The following is a 21635-nucleotide window of genomic DNA, read 5'->3' as shown; positions in this document are numbered from 1 at the left end:
ATGACAGCAAGTCAGTAGTATTCTAATAAAGAAATGAAATCAAACTTCTACTTCATTGTGATGCACATTTTTGGACTGTTGATACATGTAAAATGTCAGATTTTCAAATGAGCAGAATATTGACATGAGAATGAGAACAAATAAATCCATACACTAAAAAATAAAGAGATTTGATATAGGTGCACCTTGAGATAAACAAAGCTGACATCATAGCTTAGTTTCTCTAAAAAGGCAAATTGTCTGATGTTTTGAACATACTGAGGACCTAGCAATATACAATTGTATGAACATGAATGCCCAAAGTCTCATTTATATATTTGAAAGTTCATATCGAAATTGTAGTGTCTCTGTCTAATCATTGGTATGATATATAGATTTTTAAAGGAATCCCAGCTGCTGCTACATATATAGATTACAAGCATTCAGCCAGTCTAGAAGAACCATATTATTTTGACAATGCACATTCAACAGCTCCCAGGATTCTGAACATGTTTGTGAATTTTCAGTCTGATAAACATGAGCATTATAGTCTTCATGTAATGTATGTGGCTTTACCAGTATCTGGTATCTCCTGAACATTGATCAGATGCAGATCAGCAGTGAGTGAGGGGCCCAGATGATCCTCTAATCATCCCAATGATATTGTATGACAATACAGTATGTGTTGTTTTGATTCTGATAAGCTTGGATTTTGCTTCCTATATTATTCACTAGGAGCATCAGTAGTTAATTTTTCTGTTGCAGGTTGTAAAGGCTGTGTCCTCTTCATTTACATAAGGAAACCCATTTTTCCCTCTACTATCCTGATCATGGAAGAAATATATTTATTTCTTGAGATATTCTTGTAACAAATTTCCCATACTGACCTCTGCTCCTTTCTTCTTTTTTCCTTGCTAAAGGTAGTGGAGATTCCTCTTTGGAAAAGGAGTTCACCTCCACAATTGTGGGGCCCACAGTGAGCACACCAGACAGCCAACACTCTTCTCCAAGCAGGTCCCTTAGTGGTGAGTACACAATATCTGATTCCAGTAGGGTATTCTTGAAATGTGTCACACTGATTATGGTCAGAGCAGAGACTTTTGTTTATCTAAGGCAATAATTGTTTTCCCTTTAATGTTATCTGAAAAGGCCTAGATAATGGTCATCGGTTTGAAAATGTGCCTGGCATTTATTTTGCATGAGACCCCGGTTTAAAAAAAAAAAAAACCACTGGAGAAATAGCAGAGTGAGGCTTTCTGGATTTTTCTGCAGAAAAAAATAGTGGTTTTATGGCATATTTTTGTCTGAGAAATTGAGTCATTCCACAATTTGTATACAGTTTATACAGTTTCCAATACTGATTTGGAAATACTGCAAAAGAACCCATTTCTAGCAATTTAGACCCAGTTCAGAATTTCTTGCAATGCATTCAGGGCCTTGAAGGCTAGTAGTTTTTGCTAGTCATTCCATTACTTGTGCAATGAAACATAAAAGGAATTCTGCATATGTTTTGCCAAAGCCCCCAAAGATACCTTCCCCTTCTCAGGGAGAAGCTGGCTGGTGGTGCTGCGTCTGATTTGTCTTGATTCGTTGCTGGATAAGCCAACAAGCTCATGTCTCAATGGAGCAGAAGTATTGCATAGCCTGTTTTGCCAGCATGACCACATACTACTATTCTTCTGTAAGGAAGATTGAAGAACAATAGCTAAGTTATCCAGGAGGGGGAAAATGCATCTAAGGAGATTGGAAAAACATCCACATTCAGCCAGCATTAATGTATCCGAGCAATTCTTGTCCCAGTGAGAAACCTTGTACTTCATAATTGTGCACAGCAATGTCTACTTCTCTCTCTCTCTCTCTCTCTCTCTCTCTCTCTCTCTCTCTCTCTCTCTCTTTGTGAGAGAGTAGTATGTGGTCTCTGTGAGAGAGAGAGAGAGAGGGAGGGAGGGAGGGAGGGAGAGAGCGAGAGCAATCGTATTTTCTGGAACAAGAAAACCTCCTGCTCAACATTTTAGTTGTGTACCACCCAGTTGTACGCCATATGTACATGTGTTCACCATTGGTCTGTCTCTGTGTAGATAGAAGGTTATCACTTTGGAAAGCCATTAAATCTCATTATATTAAATCTTATTGATTCCCAGTTTTTCCTCAGCACAAAATTGGTCTGTGTAGCACTAAAAGACAGAATTGATTATCCTCCAGCTTCCTTCAAATGTGCTGAACTGCAACTTCCATAATCCCCAATCAACATGATAAGTGGGTAGCTTATTGTAGGTGTTGCTCTCCAGGAAACTAACGAGCCATGATCTGAGTCACTGTTTACTCCTTCTCATCATGTCACATAGAAGAATCTATGTTTGTCCAGTTCTTTTAGAAGTACTTTAAAGGAGTGAAAAATGTGAAGACTTGGGTTTATTTGACATAAAGACCTAGTTGCAGCCTTTTAATTAATGCCAAGATATTGTCTATAAGTACTACCTGTGTATGCCCATCAATACACTTGTGCCTTTTTTTTCTTCAATTCACATGATAAGCTACAACAGAGCTGGGGGAAGATGTACTGGCAGTGACCTACATTTCTAACTATTATAATGCTCTGTGGAATGCCACAAATTAAGTATCTTTTAGAAAAATACATAATCATTAGATGGCAGTAGCCCCCTTTATTTTAGAGGCTACCTCCCAGTGTCTGTGGGTTTTCCAATAACATATAAGGGTAAAAATGATACCTTTGACTCCAGTCAAACTAGACATAGCTGCAGCAGCAGTATGCTCACATGTCTGAATGAAGTTAATTACTTCCTATCTGAATAGAAAAATAACTAAACCTCTATCTTCTTATTCTGCTGGGTGCTATTTTTCCAAGCAGTTGTTTTCAGCCTCATACATGGCAGTAAGGAGAAGTTTAGATCAGCTTCCTTTTTTATTATAAGAAACTTCACCTTCATTTTTAAGTCAGCAGGTCAGACATACAGAAAGGAAGCACAGGTAATCAGTGGTAGAGTATCTGCTTGCATCTCCACACAGATGGAGAAGAAGCTTTTGTCTGAAACCCTGTTGAACTACTGCATATCAGCATTGACAGCTCTGAACTGTATCGGCCATTGATCTAATAATTTAAGGCTTTTTTACAATCCTAAACAAACTTCCTCATGATATCTAGTCTGGTCCTCCTTTTTGCTACCTTCCACTGCCACAGAATGCTGTATAGATCAGCACAGATCAGGAGAAGATGTGAATATTAGATTTCATCTTTATCAAGGAATAATTATGAAATGGAATAACTAAGCAATTATATATCATAAAGTAGAGACAGGAACTCCTCGTTTTTCATACTGCAGTTTGGGAAGCTGTACTGTGGTTCAGTTCCCTGCCAAAATGCAAAGTCCCACCTGATGTATCCGATTCCTTCAATCTGTCCCCAGTAGAAAAGCATCTATGTTCAGCGTCTCAGAATGGAACTCCCCTTCTCCAGTTAGCAGTGATCCTATCCACATTGCTATTTGGCTGCTAGGAAAAATTGGGTAGAACTTTAAGGATCTCTGAAGACCATTGTATGTCTCTTAGCTTATAGAGTGTAGTCTGTTTGTGCCTAAAGCTTTTTTTTTCCTGTTCTGTGAACATTCCAGCATTGTAGCTACATGTCCACTTTATTTAATGCATAAAAGACAAAGAACAGTTGTAGATGATACGTATGAAATGTTTCACATTCATATAATGATTAATCAAATATGAAACAAATTTCAGATTTCTTTATACAGAGATAGTCTCTGCTATCTGACTTGGTTTTCCTGCTTTTAAATATGTAATATATTTTATCTTTTGAAAGCACCTCTTGGACATCATTTGATGATATTGGATTTGTTAGTCTACTGTTTTCTCCCATCAGAAATTAGCACTATGCTCTAATACACAAGTTGTCTTTCGTTAGTGAATGCTTCATGATAGTGACCGTTTGCAGTTATGAGTAGTAAAAAAGTGAGTTTACAACCAATCCATTTACGACCTTCACAAGTCTGCAAAGCAAAGCAAAGCCAAAGTAAGGTCATAAGCAGCCATGATTTTATTTAATGACTGCTTTGTTTAGTGCTCAAATTGCTGGTCCCAATTATGGTTACTAAACAAGGACTGTTTGTAATACTCGAATATCCTAAATAGCAAGGACTTTTTGTGGCACTTCAAAAATGAATAACTTCATTATAGCACCAGATTTTCTACATATGTCTCTGTCATTAGATACATATAGCATTATATTTAGAGTGGATCTTCTGTGGAAAAAGAAGGTACTATTCCTCCTTTCTTATATCAAGTCGTAATTTAGTTGTAAATAGTGCATGTTTCATGTTCTTAAATTTTATAGTTGAAAAGTTCTAATATTATGAGATAAAGAAGGAAAAGCATTACTTCTCTATAGTATGCACTACATTAACAATTGTTCTTTATCTAGTCTTAAATGCCAAAGGTCCTTTAGTAATTTTTAATTTTTGCTCAGTATTAATGGTTCCATCCCCCAGAGCCCTTACAGTGTTTTTTTAATGCTTACTATTTGCAAATTTTTAATAAATTGTTTTTTGTTCTTCCCCCCACCCCAGCAAATTCTATCAAGGTGGAAATGTACAGTGATGAAGAATCTAGCCGGCTGCTGTCACACGATGACCGGCTCATTGAAAAAGAGGACAGCGTGATTGTAGAGGATTCCCTCTCTGAGCCCCTTGGTTACTGTGATGGGTCAGGACAGGAACCGCATTCCCCAGGTGGCATACGGCTACCCAATGGCAAACTGAAATGTGATATCTGTGGAATGGTGTGCATTGGCCCAAATGTACTGATGGTGCACAAACGCAGTCACACTGGTGAGCAGACTTCTAGGAAACGTGAGCAGTAAAGGATGGTGCTTAGGCTTGTCTTTTGCATAGTTCTTTAAGGTTAAATAATTGAGACCCTGCTAGTCCTACTCCGGCCTTTTAAGGTGCTTCTGTATTGAGTTGCTAGGGACTGAAGCAACTCAATAACTGCAAGTGTAATTATGGAATTTCGACCCTTTCCTTTGACAAATCTAAGACCTGTTGGTGAGTTCATTATTAAAATAGAATTTGAACTGGGAAATCTGTTGGTTCATACTCTTTGAATGATGCTGTTAATATAGGTCAGAGTTGAACAGTTTGCAGCCTTCATTATAGTTTCATATGGCCTTTGAGTTAATTTTAAACCACTATTACGGTTTACCTTTATCCTAAGTATAGAAATCCTTTAGAATTACCTATAAACTATTGTGACCTACAATGAAATTAGAGCTTCAATTAAGTCCTGGTAATAGATAAAAAGAATTGGATTTTTTTTTTAAAAAAAGAACACTGTACTGTGCCATATCTTTATTTAAAACCTTCAGCCAATACAGTATTCACTATTTTTGGAAAAAGTATGGGAAGTCCAGGAAAGTCAGGTCTCTTAATAGAATTCAGCTGACTCAGATGTTCCAATCAGATGATGATCAGTGAGTTTGAAGGACCCTTCCCTTTAAAGAACATACCTGCATTTGTTGCTACCATCAGCAGTATATTTTTGGACCATAAAAAAAGAATTGTTATGAATCTTGTAAGGGCTACAACCCTATTGCCAAAGAAGGAATCTAAAGTCAGGCGGTTAATATACAAATGAAGAAAATGCAACACATTTATGATTCTTTAGAGCAGTCATCCAACTGCATCCAGGTGCATTGTAATCCTGGGGACCATAAAGAATCTCAAGGTAATGGCAAAGGATCTTCAGGTCACTCTTGCAATGTCTGTTGACAGTGTTCACAAATCTACCATAAAAAAAAACAACACTGCTCCCCAGGAAGCACGCTGTTGCTCATCTCAGATCACCTGAGTGATCCATCAAGCCACTGATTTAATGTTCTGTTAGTAGATAAGAATTAGTGGAATTTTCCGACATTAATGAGAGACATTATGTTGGAGTGTCACAAAAAGAACTTCCCAGCCATGAAGCATAGTGGCAGAAATAGCATAATCTTGCAACCTCAGGAGCCAGGTGACTCACAAGCAATACTTTAACAATGGATGTTGGCTTATACCAGCAAATTTTATAGGTGATTGTCAGCATAGCCATCCATGAGCCGAAATGAATGTGGGCCATACAGTAAAACAGCAGCCCTAATCACATAAATTAATCTATAATAGAATGGCTGAAACAGAAGACGTTTCATGTTTTCAAGTGGCCAAGTCAAATTCCTAAATTTAACCTAATTGAAATATGGCAAGCCCTGGAGTGGGCAGTTGATGCAGGATTGAAGTCAAACTGAGCCAAAGTATCTCCAAGCCATTGTTTTGATCAACAACATTGGATCAATTTCCAGTGTTTGTAAAGAGAAAATGTTGTATTCAAGTAAGTTACAGGTAGTCCTTGACTTACAGCCATCTGTTTAGTGACTGTTCAAAGTTACAACGGCACTGAAAAAAGTGACAATTTTTTAGACTTATGACTGATGCACCATCCCCACAATCGCACGATCAAAATTTAGATACTTGACAACTGACATGTATTTAATAATAATAATAGTAAAGTTGGAAGGGACCTTGCAGGTCATCTAGTCCAACCCCCTGCTCAGGCAGGAAACCCTATACCATTTCGGACAAATGGCTGTCCAGTCTCTTCTTAAAAACTTCCAGTGTTGGCGCATTCACCGCTTCTGGAGGCAGGTTGTTCCACTGGTTAATTATTCTAACTGTCAGGAAGTTTCTCCTTAGTTCTAGGTTGTGACAATTGCGGTGTCCCAGGATCATGTGATCACTTTTTGTGACCATCTGATGAGCAAAGTCAATGGGGAAGCCAGATTCACTTAATAGCTGTGTTACTAATTTAACAACTGCAGTAATTCACTTAAGAACTGTGGCAAGAAAGGTCATAAAATGGGGCAAAACTCACTTAACAACTGTCTTGCTTAGCAACAAAAAATTTGGACTCAATTGTGGTAATAAGTCAAGGACTACCTATATTGCAATTAAAAATTCTCATGCACCTTTCAACCAAGACAGTGAATATTGGCTCAGTGAGTTCAATAAAAGCATGACAAGAGCACTACTTAGTGTGTGGATTTAAAAGTACAAACTTTCGACTAACATTTTAGATAATAGCTTAGTTCATACCTTGTTAAGAACTATTTTTTCTTTTCCTCCAGCCAGATACTTGGAAAAAGTAGATACTGGAAAGAGAATGAGTGAAAAAGAAGGTTATAAACAGTTTTAGAAATGAGTGTTCCTATCACTTCACTTTTGATTCTTACACTGCCCATTGCCTAACATACTAAACTCTTTCCCAGCAAAATACCTAACGCATAGGTGGAAAAGGACATTCCAGCCAAAGATAACACACAAAGAGAGGGCATTCAGTAATTGCTGGTATTATGAAAAACAGGGTAGGTCAAAAAGGTAATAATATAATAATATTATGTACATATACAACTGTTAATGGTGTAATGTAACTTCAGAGGAAGAGGTGATGACTTGAAAATTTATATCTTTGACAAAACAATTCTAAAACATTTGACCAAATCATTAAAAGTCCTTTTCTTTGTCCCTTGTTAAAAAAAGAAGGGAATCAAACATTGGGAAACACATACGATTGCTACAAATCTTTTAGAGATTTATTCTAGGCTTGTTCACCCTGCATGCTTAGAAAGTCCACAGTTCTTGATGTTTTGATAGATTGCAAATGTTGAGGTAGCTGAGAAAAACAATGTTTGATACTCAACAAAATAAAAAATAAACCTTATTTTAACATTAAAGAGCCTATCTTTTATCACCTTTTATGCATTTTTCCTGGCTTATAGGATTTTCACTCATTATTTCAAAGCTTGTATAAATGATATCAATTTCATCGAATTATTACAACTTCTTAAAAATGGATTACTGATTTAAGAGTCTCAATTAATTACTCCAAAGCATTTTATGGATCTGGAACCAGAAGCAGCAATAATATAAGGACTAAATAAGTCCAAACAACAAATGCTTGAGTTGAATGTACTGCCAATAAATGCTCTGAGGTAAATCTTTCTAGGTTCTAAGCTCTGCAAATGTTAAAGAACAGATTTGATTCAGAGGGACAATATGATGAGACGCTCTGTTTTTGTCTCCAAAAGGAATTCACTATCCATTTTGTAATAGAGTTATTCTAATATATAAGCTTTATAATGTTTTTTTTTTAAAAAAAGAATAGGTTGACAAAATGATGAAAAGTCCTTGGTACATTTTTTTTTCTGGGCAGCGGTACAGAAATGTTTTCCATTGCCCTCTTCTGAGACTTCTTTTTCAATTTTCTAATCTAACCTACAACCCTGAAATTCCGGGTACTGTAGTTTCTCGTTCAAAAATTAATCAGGCCTGACCATGCTGAGCTGCTGAACCTAGGCTAGTGCTAAAAGGATGAGGAAAAAAAATATTTTTATATATAAGATAGTTTCAGCAAGACCAAGGAGCCAGACAAGCTTCTCTGATGACCTGCTTATGATATCCCTCCTAGGTGAGAGACCATTCCATTGCAATCAGTGCGGTGCCTCCTTCACCCAAAAGGGCAACCTCCTGCGCCACATCAAGCTGCATTCAGGCGAGAAGCCCTTCAAATGCCCTTTTTGCAACTATGCTTGCCGGAGAAGAGATGCACTCACCGGTCACCTCCGCACACACTCAGGTACCGTGTTTCCCTGAGAGTAAGACCTACCCTGAAAATAAGCCCTAGCTTAGTTTTTGGGGGTGGGGCTAATATAAGCTCTATCCCAAAAATAAGCCCTAGTTTTGGGGCGAGGCACACACCTAAAAATCGGGGTGGGGGTGGAGCTGCCCCACTCCACACCTGCTTACCATTGCAACCAGGCTTCCCATGAATCGACACCTGCCTCGCCTTGCTGGCCCACTTCTTCTGCAGTGCCCCCCAGCCTGCATTTTGCCATCAGAGGCCTTCAAGAAATGCCTCTGCAGCTGAGAATGGAGCTCCAGATTTCCCCCCCCCCCCGGCCTGCATTTTACTGTCAGAGGCCTTCTGGAAAGGCCTCTGCAGCGAAATGCAGGCTGGGGGGGGGGGCGCCACACGTGTCAATCCAGAGCTCTATTCTCAGTTGCAGAGGCATTTCCTTCGTCCGCAGAAGAAGTGGGCCGGCTGGGCAGCGCTGTCTGTGCCTCTGCTGCGAGGTGAGACCGTGGAAAAGACACACCCCGAAAATAAGACTTGGCGCCTCTTCTGGAGGCAAAAAAATAATAATAATAAGACCGGGTCTTATTTTCGGGGAAACACGGTAAGTATCCATCATTTCTCTCAGAATGGGACAACTCGCTGCAGTCAAATCGCTGTGGCCAATTCACCATGGCCAACTCTCCGCGGCCAACTCAGCATGATCAACTTGCCGCGGGGCAACTCATTACAGGAAAATTTAATAATTCAATTTAATTATTTAAAATAAATAAAAACATTATTTTAACTTCACATTTCATTCTGTCCCTCCTTTTGTATCCTTTCTTTAATGATTCTATTCCACCATTTCTTCGATATTAGTGTAACTCTTGTCTCACAGCGAGTTGGCTGTGGTGAGTTGGCTGTGGCAAATTGTTATAGACCCCATTTCTCTTGGATCAGAATTTGTAGAATATCTTGTTAGACTGGGAGACTGGTTTCTTGCTCTGCTGCCACCACTGCCAATGTTACTTGATATTAAATTTAAACAAAGTCTTACTGCCCTCTGCGAGTCTTTTTTCTGTTCTAATTTTGGCTCTGTGCCTCTAGTGCTTCCTATTAAGTTTGACTGACACCTTTCTCAACCACAGATACTATTTACATACATATCTAATACTTCCTTCCAAGAATTCATTGTAATGTAGATAGGCTCTCAAATCCAGTAGTGGCTATGCTCAGTCTTACTTAACATAGAAAGTATTAGTACATTAACCAAATCTGATTTTTAAGGAAAAGCTCTAAATTGAACCAGGAAATCTTTCTGCTAATGACATCGCTTTAAATAAAACAGTGAAAATCTCTGCTATGCCATAATAACTGACAAATTGATTATGACGATGACGACGACATAAAGTTTTTCTAAATCACAGTCCATGAAATGCATACCATAAAGTTACTGAGATCCACAGAAGCTCATACAGTAATGAATTGTTAGCTCTCAGTGTCCTACAAAAATGCTTTCATTTTTTAGCAGCAACAAATGTACATGGCTATTCCTCTGGAAACCTGTTAAAAATGGCTGTCATAATAACATGATGAGTTGAATTTATATTTCTTTGTCCAACAGATAAATGTGAGATATTGTCCTTGAATAAAATAAAAAATGGTATTGATTGTTGATATGGGAATGAGTGGAAGGCTTCACAAAGATATTCTCAAATATGTCATTTTATGCTTTTAATATAATAACAGTTAAATTATTTTTGTAAAGAGTGAAATCAGTTCATCTATCAAGTTATTGTTTTTTCTTTTCCTTGGTTTCTCTATATGGATTGTGTTGGGGCTTTTTAACTTCATAAGTGTTTTTATATATTTGTGATACTTGTCACTTCATTTCAGGTGTCACATTGGAGAAATGATTGTTAGATTTGTCATTATTATGACAGTTTCTTTAGTTCCCCAGATCCATCTAATGATTTCTTATCCAGACAAATTACCTGTTATAAGACAGAAAGCATTTGAGTTGCACAGGCCTATTCTTTGTGTAAGAACAATGTCTCTGTTGTAGAGGACCTTGCAGAATTGGTCCAATAAAAAATAACTGAACTTTGTCCTATTCACAAAATCAACATCTTGAGCGCTTTTCTCTGTTATATTAGAATTTTATAGACTAAAATTAGGTATGTTCCAGTCTCTCTACTTTATTATCTTGATATGAGTAAGCGACATGACACTTTCCAGAAATTTTTAATTTGTATCTCTTGATAATTGTCCATATTTGCTGCTGCTGCAAAAGTTCAAGGATCCTGAAAGGCATTATTAGATTGCCTAACTTTGACAATCATGCTTTGCAGTTTTATATGAATAATATTAATGGGACACTTTACATTGCTCCTATGGCATTTCTTAATATTTTAGTAAAATCCACAGTATCCAGATTCACTTGGAATCTTAATTATTCTTATGTTCTTATTATTGTGAAATGATCTAGTTTCAGTAAATTTCAAGGTATGTGAATTTTTCCATTAACAGCTAATATGATTCACAGTTAAAAACAGTAACATTTCTGATCTGGAACAGGAATACGGTCATTCACCTTATTGCTAAAGCTAATCTATAATTGTTTAAAATTTAGACCTGGTTATCCAGAAGGGGTATTATCTGTTGCCAGTGAATAAAGGTGGATGAACTTTACCATGTTGAACACAGCCAAGTCAGAGAACATTATTCATTCTTTCTTTCTTTTTATGACCCTTTAATTCCTTTATTCGGAGTGGAATTGGGGTAACTGAATGGAACTGAGTGTTTATGGGCCAGATGCCCTATGTCAATGGTGGCGAACCTATGGCACGGGTGCCAGAGGTGGCACTCGGAGCCCTCTCCGTGGGCACACGCACCGTCTCCCCAGCCCCGCCTCCTCCCACGGCCCCCTCCTCACCAGCAGCCCCTGGTGAGGAGAGTTGCCCCTGGGCGCAGCCCACACAAAGCAGCGGAGCCAAGGACATGGTAGCTGGGCAGTGGGGACAAGACTCCGCCCTTGCGCCCCGTTGCGTGCAGATGATGCTGCGGGGCATGGGCGGAGGGCATGGCCGCCATGGCGCTGCTGGGCTGCCTGGGTGATCTGTGGCGGGCCGTGGAGGTGGTGGGTGGCCCAGTGGGCAGGGTGGAGCAGGGATGGGGTAGGGGGGAAGTTTTGGGGCACTCGGTCTCTAAAAGGTTCGCCATCACGGCCCTATGTGGAATTCGCAGCAGATATTTTCTCTTTGTGCCCTGATAAACATCTGCTGCTGCCTAGGATTGAACTCTCAACCTTCCAAGTGGGAATCGAGCATCTTCACCTCTAGGCCACTGCAGCACTAAATAAAATTTGTTTTTTTTGTTTGTTTTCTTATTTATTTATTAAAATCTTATGCCCCTCCCCCATCTCCCCTGTAAGGTGACTCTGGGTGGCGTTTCAAGTCCAATTAAAAGTTGAAATGGAAATGTATATTTCTAACTATATATTTTAGTCTTATTTTTTGGAAAATGAATATAGCAGCCTCTGTTGCACAGCTGAGGATAGAATGAAGTTTGTTCTCGTCTGTACTGTAATGGGAGAGATGGACGAAATGGAGAGGAGAATGTGCATTCCAATGCAAGTGGCCATACATTTATAGAGCAGCCTGTCTGGTTTTTTCAGATCTGTAGTTCTGACTCTAGTTGGGATAGTGTTTTTGTTGCATTCTGGGTGCTATGATATTCCTCGTGTCTTGATTGATTTGACTGTCAGTGATTTGTAGTACAAGTAGCTATATACTTGAAGAATCATAAGTACTTGATCTTCCTGAAGAATGTTCCATTTTACACCAAATCAGTTGTCAGGGCTTTTTTTGTCATAGAACGCCCAGAATGGAGTTCCAGCACCTTTTTGGGATGGAACCTTGTAGGGTAGGCAAGGTGGGTTGTATGACATGTGTGAATTCCGGCACCTTTTTTTTTTTTTTTTTTTTTTTCAAAAAAAGCACTGGTTGTCACTATGTCTAACCAGTTTCCACTTGGATTGATCCAGGTAACAGCAAGTCCAATCCTCTTGGATTTTTTTCACACTTTGGCCAGAACATCTGTAGTGTGCTTAACATGAATTCAGTACTATTTGGTGTGTGACAATTGACACCTAAAAAAAAACCTGAAGTTTTGGGTTTGTTTAGTAGCCATTAATGGAAAGGTGTTGGCATTTGCTATAAAGTGATTTGGTGTCTTTGTGAAGATCAATTCAGCATTGTTCTGGAACATCAGGAAAAGTCTGTGTCTTTTGTGAGTATTGGCATATTTAAGTCAGTATCCCATCTTTAGGACAAGACTTGCCCGCCTACTGAAGGGACTGGCTGGAATTGGTGGACTACATTAAATTGCTTGTAATAGTGGCTATTAACAAGCAAATTAATGTAGAAGAATTGTATCATTTAACAGGGTTGGGAACATAATTCCTCTACTGCTATTTGTGATTTTACTGTCAGCTTCTCCATTGATTCTGCTTGTCATAAGCCAACTGTAAAGTACACAAATGGTAATCACATGACCATGGGACACTGCACAGTCGTAAATGCCTACCAGATGCAAAGCACTCAAGTCTCAATCATATGACCATAGGGATACTGTGTGAAGACTGGTCATAAAGTTACTTTCTAAGCACCATGGTAACTTTGAATGGTCACTAAACAGGACAGTTGTGAAGCTAGAATCTCCTGTATGTACAGGGTAATTACAGGTAGACTTCGCTTAACCACTCATTCAGTGACTGTTCAAACTTAACAGTGTTGCTAAACAAGTGATACTTACAACCAGTCTTCAGAGTCGCAGCCATCACAGTGTCCCTGTGATTACCTGATTACAATCCAAGCTGCTCAGTGACCAGCTCGCAACTCCAACATTACAATGTCCAGCAATGATTCATGATCACCATTGCAGCCTACACTGCCGGTTTCCATAAAGCAAAGTCAATGAGGAAGCTGGCAGGAGATTGCAAATGGTGACCATGGGATTCATAGGATTCACTTAACAATGGCCACCATTGTTGGAACTGCTGTTGCTAAGTGGCATGGTCAATAGGCTTTATGACCACATTGCTTAGGGACAGAAATTCCAGTTCCAGTTACTGTTGTTAACCAAGGACTACCTGTAAACTGGATGTTGGCAGCTGTGCATATACATTTCTCAGGTAATCTATCTGAATAGATATGTTGATACACAAAACCCCAGGAATACTTTTTTTGCAGTGTCAGAGGAGGAATTCTATTCCCAATCTTTCTTTTTCCTTCTAGAATTATTTCCAAATGAGATTTATTGGGTCTTATTTAGCTCTACTGAAAAAGAAAAGAAAATAGCTAACAATCTAATTTAGTCGGTGGCCAACTATGGGAATGTCCATGGGAAGCAAGAAAGCAATAATAGATTTTCAAATGTAGTCTTCAACAACAGATAGTGAGAACTATATGGCTTCTGATGTCATAATTAATATCTAGTCATCAGAACTACAAATCCTGATAGTCTTATTCTCCATGAATGTCTGATCTCTTTTTAAAGGTATCAGTACATCTTTTGGTAGCAAATTCCATATTAAAGTACTGTATGAAAAAAAATACTTCCTTTTATTCGTCCATAAGTCTCCCACCATTAAGGATCATTAGATAACTCAAGGTTATGGTACTGAGACAAAGCTTCCTTTCTGTTTTTTTCCATATATGTGTAATTTTCTACGGCAAAAAGGTCCAGATGTTGTAATCTGTAGACATAGGGGAATTACTTCACTCACTTTGTTCATGTTGGTTTTCATTTTGGGTAATCCAGCTCTATAATAATCTTGTTTTACATTTGTCCCAAATTCTTTATAGATATTCCAAGTTTAGTCACACTGTAGATCTGTATAAATGCACAGTGATATTGACTGCAGTACTTCATTTTTTTCCTCTAATAATTCCGTGCATCGCTTCTGGGGGTGATTTACACTGAGCTGTATTTTAGATTTTTAAAATATTTTTTATTAAAAGCTTTACAAAGCATTTAAAACTAACACAAACTAATAAAAGAGTAGAAGCAGGAAAGAAAAGTAAAAAGTGGGAAAGGAAGGGAAGAGAAGAGAAGGGAGTCAATTTTTTTGCAGCAAATATGTGTACAGCTATGTAATATATAAGTATTTTTTTCTATTATCCAGTCTTTTTTTCTAATCAAAACCACAAATCATAAACGCATTTTCTTTCCATTTCATGCAAAAAAATCCATAAGGAGTTTCCAGTCAATCATAAATGTAGGTATTGTTTTTTTTTCTTTGATCAAAGAAGTTACTTTAGCCATCTCCAGACATTCCATCATCTTCACCAGCCATTCCTCTGTTGTAGGTAGTTTGGAATCTTTCCATTTTTGAGGATGTGTCTCACTGCAGTTGTCATACATAAAAGGAAAGTTCCATGACTTTTTTTCTTGTTGCTTGTCCATTCATTTCAAAAGAAAATCTCTGGTTTCAGTTGCATTTTAACTTTTAAAATTGTGCTGCTGCACATTACATTGACCAGTCTATCCAAATCCTCATTACTACCCCATATTTCCTTGCCTGATAATCACCACCAGTTCAGACACCATCAGGATATATGGGAAAGTTCTTGGATTGGGTTTTTTTTTGCCATAATAGACATCTCTTGCTTACACTGAGTTGCCATACCTACTTGAATGCTTATTCCCTAGTTTCAACCAATAACTTTGAAGGTCTAAGCTACATTTTTGACTGAATCACTTTAAATTGGTGGGTATCATCAGCAGATTTACTCTTACTGCTTATACTTAACTTCCAGTTATTTATGGCTATATTAGAAAAGACTGCTGCAAACACCATGAAGATGATATTTAATTCCTGGCAATCTCTGAGTTTTAGTAGTTTAACACTTTACATTGAAAAAGCATGTTTTGATAAATCACCAGTTATATCCTAGAATCCATGGTCTATTCATTGGGAAATTCAGCTTCAGTAGAAGAGCCATTGCTTATAGCGTTTATAATATCACTTTATTTAAAAAAAGGTACAAGGAAGTAGTTATTCCTATATATGAAGTTGCAATCTGTTCAAACTATTGATTTACAGTACACTCACCAATAGCATTTCTGCAGAGTTTGACTCTGTAGAGAAGCAGTGCTTTCTTTTCCCATCTTGCATCACTGTATTTTTTTTCCACTAAACTTCCAGGTGTTTAGTGACAAACACAACAGTCAGTTATAGATATGGGAAATAAAACATAAGTATTGGGATAGTTAGTATATGCAAATAATAAAATCATACACCAGCAGATTATTAATGGAGAAAATAGCAGAAATGGGAATAGCAACATCCTTATCACTGTTTGGGGTTGTGCAGCTGTAAAAATAGCTTGTTCACCTGGGGGAGGTAAGACAGGAATAATCTATCATCTCCCTTCCCATCCACCCTATAACATGATATGCTGTCCTTGAGTGAGGCAGTTCCTTTTATCTATGAAGATCTGTCTACAAAACAAAACCGAGAAATTATAACCCAGATCAGCACATGTCATTGTTTAGAACGAGGTCCAACCAGGATGAATAGACTGGGGTTTCCTCCTGTGTGATCATCTTGTTTCAAAAACGTTCCTTTTTGTTCTCTCTGTAGCTCAGTAAATGTTTGAGCTGGTTATTTGCATTTTACCAGTTTTTCTACAAATTCAATTCCTAAACAAATGTCATAGTTATCATAGTCTTTCTCTGTTCATTGCATCTTTTTTAAAGTAAGCTGGGAAATTGTATTTCCTGTTTCATTATTTTATTATTTGTTCCAGAAACTAGGCCCTAAGAATTTATTTGAATATTAAAATCAAGAATGGGTAGGTTAGAATGACTTCATTCATATGTTTTTCACAGTGAATCAGCTTCGTCTCATATGAAGTTTAGGACGGGGAATTCACCCCCAATAAACAAATAACAAACAAATAAATACAGTGCTTAAAAGTTACTTACACAGTAGTCCATGGACCTCTTTCTCCTCCTTCTACTAGAAGTACCAATTGCGTAGAACCACTAGAAGGAATCTGATATTGTTATGGGAAAATGGTTATTACAGTATTTCTCATGAGAGGGATTGAAACTGAAGTCTTGTGCTGCTCTCAAAAAGATGAAAAAGAAATAACTCTTTCCTTGCATGGTATGAAACTGGCAAGACAGGAACTAAAGGTTTCCAGGCCAGATTATCAGCTAAAATCAAGAGCTTTTCAAGGTTCTAAAGAGATCAGCCAAATATCAGTTGGCATGGAAATGTGGAAATAAAAAGCCTAAAATTGAAACTCTGGAGCACAACCCTACGTGTAAACCATTGGCTTCTGTATTCTGCAGTGTGCATATGGTTTTATTATTGTCAGCATTACAGACTCAATTTTGCCAAGTAGTTTCTATGAGAAAATAAGTGTCTGGAGAACCCAGATTCACAACTGCATTTTCAGGCAGTGTTCGTTTTGTCCTTACAAGGACCATGCAACAAAAATCCATGTTATTTTTATTGTGCAAATGGGGAACCAAGTATAACTCTCCAAGTATATGTGAAACAAAAACCCAACACCCGAACTTTCTGAAATTAGTGTAGTGCATTGTTTAGGTGAGAAAACGGAACTTTAAAACTGAAATTTCAGCAAGTGGGCATTATCTGTTGCCCTAACTATCTTCTTCAAGAATCAGTGGCTAAAAGTGAACCTATACCTTTATTCCAGAACACATTACACCTGCCCAAAATGTTCCTAGCTGATTTGTATACCAAAACATATGTAGCTCAGTCAAACGTCTGATATAAACAGCTCTCCAACTGATACCTGTGATTCCTTCAGAAGTTGTGGTTCTGAAGAAGTTTCTTCATAGCTGTGATTGCCTCCAGAAGTTGTGGGTGCTCCCTCACTGGCGGCTTTTAAGAAGAGACTGGACAGCCACCTGTCTGAAATGGTATAGGGTCTCCTGCTTGAGCAGGTCCCTTCCAACTCTGTTGTTCTGTTATTCTGATTCATTTCATTCCGTGTCTGCACCAGTTTTTAGTAACCAGGAACAAAACAGAAGTTATACTGACAGGGTAGCAAGTTTACATCATATACGTCTGGTCACAAGCAAGCTGTCCACGCTTCCCAATTCTCGCTGATCCATAGTTTACTATGATAGTTCAGAAATATAATTTGTATTATAGGGCTTCTTTTGTTTCTGTTTTCTTTTTAGTCTCTTCCCCCACAGTTGGCAAGCCCTACAAATGCAACTATTGTGGTCGCAGCTACAAGCAGCAAAGCACGTTGGAAGAGCACAAGGAACGCTGTCACAACTACCTGCAAAGTCTTAACACTGAACCACAGTCGCTGGCTGGCCAGCAAGGTAAGCCTGCTGCTAGGCTGGAACAGAGACCCATTGGTTATTATCCACTAAGGATTGTCTACATTTGGAAAATGTTGCCAATGTTAAAAAAATCCGAGAGGATCATTGAGGATGGCACAGGCTATCTATAGAGACCAGCTCTATAGCTCAGTCTTCCCACCCTGAGGTTTACCTAATGGGTTGAGTTATTGCTGCTCCTGTGCCCAGGTAGTATAGCTATCAGTACAGATGACTGAGAATGATTGCTAAAGGAGGCAGTCATTAAACAAGGACTACTTGTATGTTAATTGTGAATTTTGGAATTTGGAAGTCTATCACATCTGGAAACTATCCGTTTGAAAATAACTGGTCCCAGTTGGTACAGAACCCCTTTTCCAAATGCCTTTTACAGTCACTGTAGCTTCATTAATATTTTATAAACCAGGACTAAGATTCTCATGTCTAGGACAGATGGAAACTAGCTTTAGTGGCCAAACATGCAGGATGGGAGACAGGAGAGGTGCTGGCACTTAAACACCATGAAGCAGGAGAACAGAAGCTAAACGGAATAATCATAGACGGGAGACAACAGTCTCTAATAGGGTTGATTCAAGTTAGCACTGGCTGCAAGTTGTAACCTTATCTGTTTTGCTGTGAGATTTCCCCCCCCCTCCAATAAATTAATTATCAGTATCATTCATTCATGGCTTTCATAATCTTGCACAAATATTTTTTTAAAAAGGAAGATAGGGTAGAATTAATTTGGACAACCCAAAATGAAACCAATTTTGTTTTATTACCAGGTGACGAGATGCGAGACTTGGAAATGGTGCCGGACTCCATGCTTCATTCCTCAGCAGATCGGCCAATCTTTATTGACCGACTAGCCAACAGCATCACCAAACGAAAACGCTCCACACCTCAGAAATTTGTAGGTAAGGTGCATCTCAAGCATTTCTAGAAAAAGGGCTGGTGTTCTTGTGAGCCAAGAGTTGTTGGATTACAATACAGGAAGTCTTGGGTGCTTCTCCCTGGGCTAAAGAAGTCCCATCTGTAGGTTTTTATAATGTTGCTTTCTGTCAGCATTATTTGTCTTAGTCTCATCATAGGCTTACCATCTGATACTAGAATTTGTACTCTGATCTCTTTTATCCTATGCACTAGGAGAGAAGCAGATGCGGTATAGCCTCTCTGATATGGCATATGATGTCAACTCCAGCTTTGAGAAGGACGTGGAGATGGTGGCTGCCCACCATCCCATGGACCCTAGCTTTGGCAGTTCATTGTCGTTCATGGGAGCAGAACATTTGCGCCCCCTCAGACTCCCACCCACAAACTGCATCTCTGAGATCACACCTGTCATCAGCTCTGTCTACACTCAAATCCAGCCCCTCCCAGGCAGGTTGGAAATTGCAAGTAGTCGGGAAGCCGCCGAAGGCCACGAGGACCTTCCCGATGGGACACAGATTGTGTATCGGGCATCACGGGAGCCAAGCATGGTATCGCCTAGCAATGGTTGCCAGGATTCCACAGACACTGAGAGCATCCATGAGGAGAGAGGCTCACACCAGCCACTGCTGTCCAGCATTGGGAATTGCAGCAGCAGCCGGCAGAGTCCAGCCTACGCCAAAGAGGACCCCAAATTGCAGGAGGGCATCATTCCCACCACTACTCGGTCAACTCCCAGTTCAGCCAAAGAAGCCCTGCGTGTGGTGAATGATGAAGGGGAACAGGTAAAAGCCTTCAAATGTGAGCACTGCCGGATCTTATTCCTGGACCACGTCATGTTCACCATCCATATGGGCTGCCATGGCTTCAGAGACCCTTTTGAATGCAACATCTGTGGCTATCACAGCCAAGACCGGTACGAGTTCTCTTCCCACATAGTGCGAGGGGAACATAAAGTAGGCTAATCTTACTCTGTCCCCTTATTCATCTCTCCCCCATCACTAGTGCTCTATCCTAGTTGGGCGTGGAACTGTTCATTTCTTTTGTACTCCTTTGCACTGACTTTGGCTAAAAAAGAGAAATGTTTAAAAAAAAGAAAAAAAAGAACCCTAAGTTTAAAAAAAAAAAAAATCCAATGAACTTGAGCCGGGGAGGAGCTCATAACATTTTGCCTTTCTCTATGGTGTGTTATTTAAAAGTTGATAATTAATTTTAAATTTTTTGTTGTTTCACATTTGTAGTTATTTATTAATTCCTTCCTTCCTTCCTTCCTCTAAATAGATTTTTTCAGTCATTTCACCTGGAATGTCCTCTTTTGAGGAGCAAGTAAGGGCTGGCACACAGACCAGCAGCAAGCTTGACTCTAAGGTTAAGGTCTCTTCTTCTTCCGTTTGGACATTTTTTGGTTTCAGTTCCCATATTTCTGTAAAGCTACCATGTTAGGTATTAAGAACCTCAGATCAGGTGCTAAACACATTATAGAGCTTCCCCCTTTTAAGGGGCTAGGAAAGCCACTGCCTGAGGTATATTACTGTTCAGATGAACCGTATATATCTCCTTTTTAAGGGTGGCTGTGAAATGGAGCGTATAAAAGTATCACGCTAGGAACGCTAAGGTCCCAGAACTTAATACCTCTGTGCATCTACTTAGCTTTGAACTGACTTGTATTATTTCCTCTGTTGGGGCCCAGAAGGTATAGTGAATTTTGCATCTGGTGTTGATGAAGGAGCTACAGTGTTTCAAGGAAGATGATGAGCACTTTGTATAGGAAGAATGCTGCCTTTCCACATTGGACCGAGAACCAGCATTGGGGAAACAAACGCTGTTTCCAGGATGCAGTGAAGGAATCTTAACATCTGGTTAAAAATCTATGACGCTTCTAAAGAGTCTGGGATGTCTTGTCTTCTCTCCAGATAAGGTTGTCTGAGCTGATTTTCTTTGCGCTTCCGTGGTTAGCACTTAAAAGAATAATGATTGCTAAAGACTGTAGAAACAGGGTAGGCAAAATGTAACTTTTACAAGGCCCATCATGTCTCAGTACCGTCTGAGCCGGCTAGGATTAATGGGAGTTGGAGTACGGCAACATTTGGAGACTCAAAGATTGCCCATCCAAGCTTTGGAAGAGGTAAGCCTCCTAGGTGAGTGCATGTCTTTTAACTTTTCTCTCCCAATGTGCAGGTTCTTTAGACAGCATTGATGAGCCTGGCTTTGCTGAGTAGGAATTGATTTGTAAGATGGAGGTATTTTCATTGGGAGGTAAGAATGATGCTAGCAATGATTGCTGGAGTCAGCTTAGGAATTTCTTTACATCTATTAGAGCCAAAGGAATGAGGAGTAAACTGCCAGTGTCTCTGTTCCAGTGCCTAACTTACACCTCATTCAGATTCCCAGCATCAGTTATTGCTGAGGAGTTGGAACTGGACTTAGTTTCCAGGTCAGTTTAGCTGTCCTTGTTTGTGTCAATCAGTTATAAGCCTTATGGGTCTGTGTCCAGAAAGCATGAGCAAGATCTGAGAGTAGCAGCCTTGTGGTGAAAGTTCTCTATATCCATGGAATAGATCACACTGCTCATCCCAAACTTAGGGGACCTAAGGTTTGCAGTGAGAGTTTCAGTTTTCTTAAAGAGAAATCTTTTTTCCAGATCAAAGGCAACAACTTCTAAACTGATTTTGCTGAAAAAGCAAAAG

At 39.0% G+C, this 21635-nt stretch overlaps 1 protein-coding gene across 1 annotated transcript; it reads left to right on the top strand.

Annotated features, from left to right (window-relative positions):
* Positions 1–901: 901 nt before the first annotated feature.
* On the top strand, positions 902–20028 carry IKZF4 (IKAROS family zinc finger 4). The gene is made up of 6 exons (XM_015816312.1): positions 902–1004; positions 4572–4832; positions 8500–8667; positions 17872–18021; positions 18804–18935; positions 19165–20028. The coding sequence occupies exons 2-6, from the start codon at positions 4592–4594 to the stop codon at positions 19911–19913; spliced, it is 1440 nt and encodes a 479-aa protein (XP_015671798.1). The 5' UTR covers positions 902–1004; positions 4572–4591; the 3' UTR covers positions 19914–20028.
* Positions 20029–21635: the final 1607 nt, after the last annotated feature.

Source organism: Protobothrops mucrosquamatus, unplaced genomic scaffold (assembly GCF_001527695.2).
Source record: "Protobothrops mucrosquamatus isolate PMUCROS unplaced genomic scaffold, P.Mucros_1.0 scaffold423, whole genome shotgun sequence".
Lineage (NCBI taxonomy): Eukaryota > Metazoa > Chordata > Lepidosauria > Squamata > Viperidae > Protobothrops > Protobothrops mucrosquamatus.
Note: the sequence above shows the minus strand (reverse complement) of the source record. Positions and strands in the feature narration are given on the sequence as shown.